The sequence below is a fragment of the Capsicum annuum genome, chromosome 12 (genome assembly GCF_002878395.1).
Source record: "Capsicum annuum cultivar UCD-10X-F1 chromosome 12, UCD10Xv1.1, whole genome shotgun sequence".
NCBI lineage: Eukaryota > Viridiplantae > Streptophyta > Magnoliopsida > Solanales > Solanaceae > Capsicum > Capsicum annuum.
Window position 1 is genome coordinate 221,732,298 of NC_061122.1, and position 4,503 is coordinate 221,736,800.

General features: G+C 28.8%; 1 protein-coding gene across 1 annotated transcript; it reads right to left on the reverse strand.

The window, feature by feature from the left end:
- Positions 1 to 202: 202 nt before the first annotated feature.
- LOC124889378 (E3 ubiquitin-protein ligase ATL23-like) lies at positions 203 to 1,376 on the reverse strand. Its single transcript, XM_047400997.1, has one exon. It carries the CDS (start codon positions 1,194 to 1,196, stop codon positions 780 to 782), a length of 417 nt encoding a protein of 138 aa, XP_047256953.1. The 5' UTR covers positions 1,197 to 1,376; the 3' UTR covers positions 203 to 779.
- Positions 1,377 to 4,503: the final 3,127 nt, after the last annotated feature.

Sequence of the window (4,503 nt, forward strand, 5' to 3'; positions counted from 1 at the left end):
GTTGACGAGGCAATCTAAGGTGGTATTTAATTTAAAAAATGTCTTAGAATGAGGAACTTTTTTTACAAGGAATTTAATTATTCCTTCTCATTCGATGTGAATTTAAATTAATTAATTCAGTATTCAAACATAGAATGCCTAAACTGTTGGGTAAAGGATTTGGAAGTTACATTAAGGGCGTGAAGCATTTCTAGAAAAGTCGTGAAACAAATAACAACACATTATATTAATGGTATTTTTGGACTAATTTTAACCTGATTGAATTAAAATTTACAATCAAAATTGCATTGTACATCCAGAATAGTCCTATGATCCCAGGTCGATACTTGACATTTACCCCATCTTTCAACTCCATCACAAAGAAAACAAAAACTTATATTTGCTTTATCCATCTAGTATCAAACGAAAACTGCGAGCATGTGAATTCTTTCAAGGCAAAGGGCGGCCTAATTCGACATTGTGTTGTTTACTCTGATCCGGTCGAGGTGATTTTCGTTTACCAGCACGTAGGTGTTCTAAATTCCTATGACCGAATCTTTCTGGCCCCTGTGAACATCGTTTCTTAATGTATTAAAGAGGGTCTCTTTGACCGGTGAAAAGTGGTGGGTGTCCAGATAGAACACCATCAAAAGAAAAGAAGAAACAAAAGAAAAATGTTCTATCTTGATTGAATCTCTATCATCTCACACCACCTTAATTAGGTGTTAAATCTTACAATAAAATTGTAAGAAAAGAAAACAAAAAATAGATGGAAAAGTACCACTATACCCTTTTTTGTTTCAACAAGGATTGTTTTCATTAGTAGGATCAAACAATTCTGTCTCAAGTTTACTTCTACAGACAGGACAAACAGGATGTTTAGCCAACCAAGTATCAGCACATTCAATATGAAACCCATGATTACAACCTGGTATTAATCTTGCCACTTGTTCTTTCTCAATTTCATCTAAACAAACAGCACAATCATTTCCCATAACCAATTCTTGGCCACTTACTTTAGGCAATTTATCCAATTGTGTTGAAGAAAGTCCCTTTTCTTTAACACCCTTTGTAGGTTCTTGATGAATATTATTAGGGTGTTGTTGTTGATGATGTCTTGTTGTTGTGGCATAACAAAGAAAACACATGTAGACAACAAATACTATACTCATGCCAACACATGGAAGAAATAGTGCAAGGAACACAGCAAAAATCATTTTTTTAAGCGATCGTGTTCGAATCACGGGATCGAGAGGTGTTTAATACCTTTGCCTCTGTCAACAGAATTATATATCTTTTAAGGGGGTTGTTGATAATAGTTGCAATGGGGGAGAGGAGAAGAGAGGGATGATAAAGAGAAGTGAAAAGAGTAGCAAAACATAATTGATGAAAAAAATTAGAAAGGAAGATGAGTCGTTTAAATACTTGGTGTGTTAGGTGCTTACAATTTTTTTTTTTTTTGATCAAATGAATTAAAAGAGCTATCACAATCAATCTCTTTCTCTATGTGTGTATAATTTAAATTGTTTTGTATTTATATGTGTGGATGATTGGAATTCAAATGAAGTTTAGTACACATGGCGTTTCGATTTGTGTTATATAATTTGGGTCACCAAATTTAAGATATATAAAAAATGAAAATTTGTGGTCTTAAATATGTTACAATAATTGTGTAGTTGTACAAAAAGGCAGTTTGGTATGTTAAAATTTTAGTTATACACGAGGTTCGAAAAAGGGTCAAACCACAGGAGTCTATTGTCCGTAGTCTTAGGTTACATGATAGCAACTTTACTAGTTACTCCAGGATCTATTATGTGATTGTAAAAGGGATTTATTAAGGTAATATGAGAAATTTAAAGTAATTTTTTTTTTTCTTTCTAAAAATGGGTGATAAAGGAAAATGAGAGAGATAATATAAGGTGAGGAATCAAACTTTTAGCAACAACCTAAAAATCAGATAGTCAACCAACTAAATTACTAAAATTTTCTAAGTTAAACTCATTCCAAATTTAGAAACGTATCGTTATTCTTGAAACTGATTAATAAGAAAATAACATCACATAAATTAAACGAAAATTGAATTTGACACTGAATTTTGTAACATGATCATACAAAATCACTAAAAAGAAATTGAAATTAGCTACAAAATTTATCTTTAATCAGCGGCTAAATTGCTAATAGCTAACATAATTTTATGATAATTCATCACTAAATAAGATTAGAGACGATTTTTTTGTTTAACTACGAAATCTGTCTATCGCTAATTCAATTTTTTTTTCAATAATAATGTTGATCTAAAATATTTATGTATATGAGGAGCTTAACTTTTCGTAAGTAATTACCATAGCAGTTCAAGACTAAAACTAAAATTAAATTTAAAATTAGAATCAAAATTTTTTTCTAACAAGTTAGTTACCATTTTAATCAACTCTCCAATCAATTATTATCATAAGAGTATCTTTAAACTTTTGTATCAGTAATATATTATAAAAACTAAAAGTCCATAACTTTTCTATTTTTCCCAATTGGTTAAATTTTTCAGAAAACTTTACTAATTTACTTTAAAATAACTTTTCTAGAGGAAGTCGAAAAAACAATTTTTATAATTAGCATTTCATATTGGTTGTGTCTTCCGATCCTACCACTCCACACCCCTATCCCCATTCTCACCTCCTAAAAAAATTATATAGAATAAATACAATCTTTTAGAATAAAATTTTTGTTTATGAAATAAAAATTAAAAAAAAATTAGAATTTTTTTTTAAAAGTATATTTCATAGAAAATTTCTTTCGTACCGAATGCACATACAAGTATTGATGTTAACGAGCAAACCACCAGAAATGTTTGCTAATTTAGTATTCACGTAACATGTATATATATTTGGATAAAGGTAAACAAATGTGTAGATTTTTTGGCCAAGTAAAATTACAACAAAAAAAGGAAATTTGTAAATATGGAAAGATGTTATTTTCCTAGAAAACTTAAGTTAGCAAGCTTATGAGAAAAAAATATTAACAAAATACATTTATTTCTCAGAAAATTATGGACATGTTGTTCTTTGATGTAAGGTAGAAGTTCGGCAATCATATCCTGTATTTCTATTGGAGGTTGATTTCATCAGTGATGGAGTCAAGATTTTTCACTAAGGAGGTTTAAAATATGATTTGAAAAAATAAACACACAAACTAAACGAAGGGGTTCAGACATTTATAATATAGACCTAAACAGTAATTTTAACCATATATAAATTTGTGTAATTTCTCGTCGAAAGGGGTTCAGATGAACCTCTAGGAACAAGCTAGCTCCGCCCCTTGTTTCTACGGTTTAAACCTGTGACTGATCACATATCGGCAGCATATTTAAACAATAATCAGAATGGTGGATTTTTTCAAATATATATGAATATTAGATGAAATGTTCCAATCAATACCTAATACTAATGATAATCTTGATTTGTTATATGGTTTTATCAAGAGAAATATCATAAAATGTTATGGTTTAGATGAGTCCATTAGTTAAACTTTGCAAAATCAAGACAGACAGGAATATATTGTGGAAGCGAAAATTGTTACGTTAGGCTCTTATATTAAAAAAAATTGAGCTAATTAATCCATTTCCAAAATCTTATTGCTCTTATATTAAACTTTGAGATTGCTTAATAATTAATTAATTATCTAACAAACTCTATTTCTACTGTCATTGGTTTTCATACTTAGGCCTTGTAACTTCAGAATCTTATATAGTGGAGTAGTAATTATTTTTCGTTGAGATTTATAACTTGATCAATCTACATTTTGGTTGTGAGTTTTGGAGAATCCAGAAACTTTTACATACATTTTATATTTATTAGTTTAGTATACATGTTATTAAGTATGTTTACGTCTATTTTTTAACTCAAAAATCTCAAAATGAATTTAAAAGAGTCTGGTGATTCAGATCTATGACAAATATGATAAAATAAAATATAAATAACAATCAAAATAAATATTATATTTAAACTAAGAACACAAATATAACAGATGACAATCACTCAAACAGATCCCACCATTTTTCATTGTTAAATAGTTTGAGCTAATCATCAATTTGGAGTTGAATTTGTGAGAACTTGATTATCAATCCAAATACATAATTGACAACATAACGATAAAGTGAGTTGTACAAAAATTGATCCCGAAAAATGAAAATATTAAGAGAAGAAAATAACTATTCCTACGTACCTCTTATTCATGGAATTTAATCACCACACAAAGCAACTTCTTTTATAAAAGAAGCATTCATAAACTAAAAAAGAATTTGATTTTTAACTCCTGTATGATTTGTATTAGGATACTATCAATTGTGAAAGAGAAAAAAAAAAAAGACTTATAATATAATAAAAAGGACTCTCACTTCAATTTTTATCTTGCAAATTAAAAATATTTTGTCAAAAATATAAATGAAATATTTTTAATTTCCACTAAAAAAGGCAATATTCTACTTTTCCAAACCTGCCTGTTTGTATTGCCAAAAAAACAATATCTTTG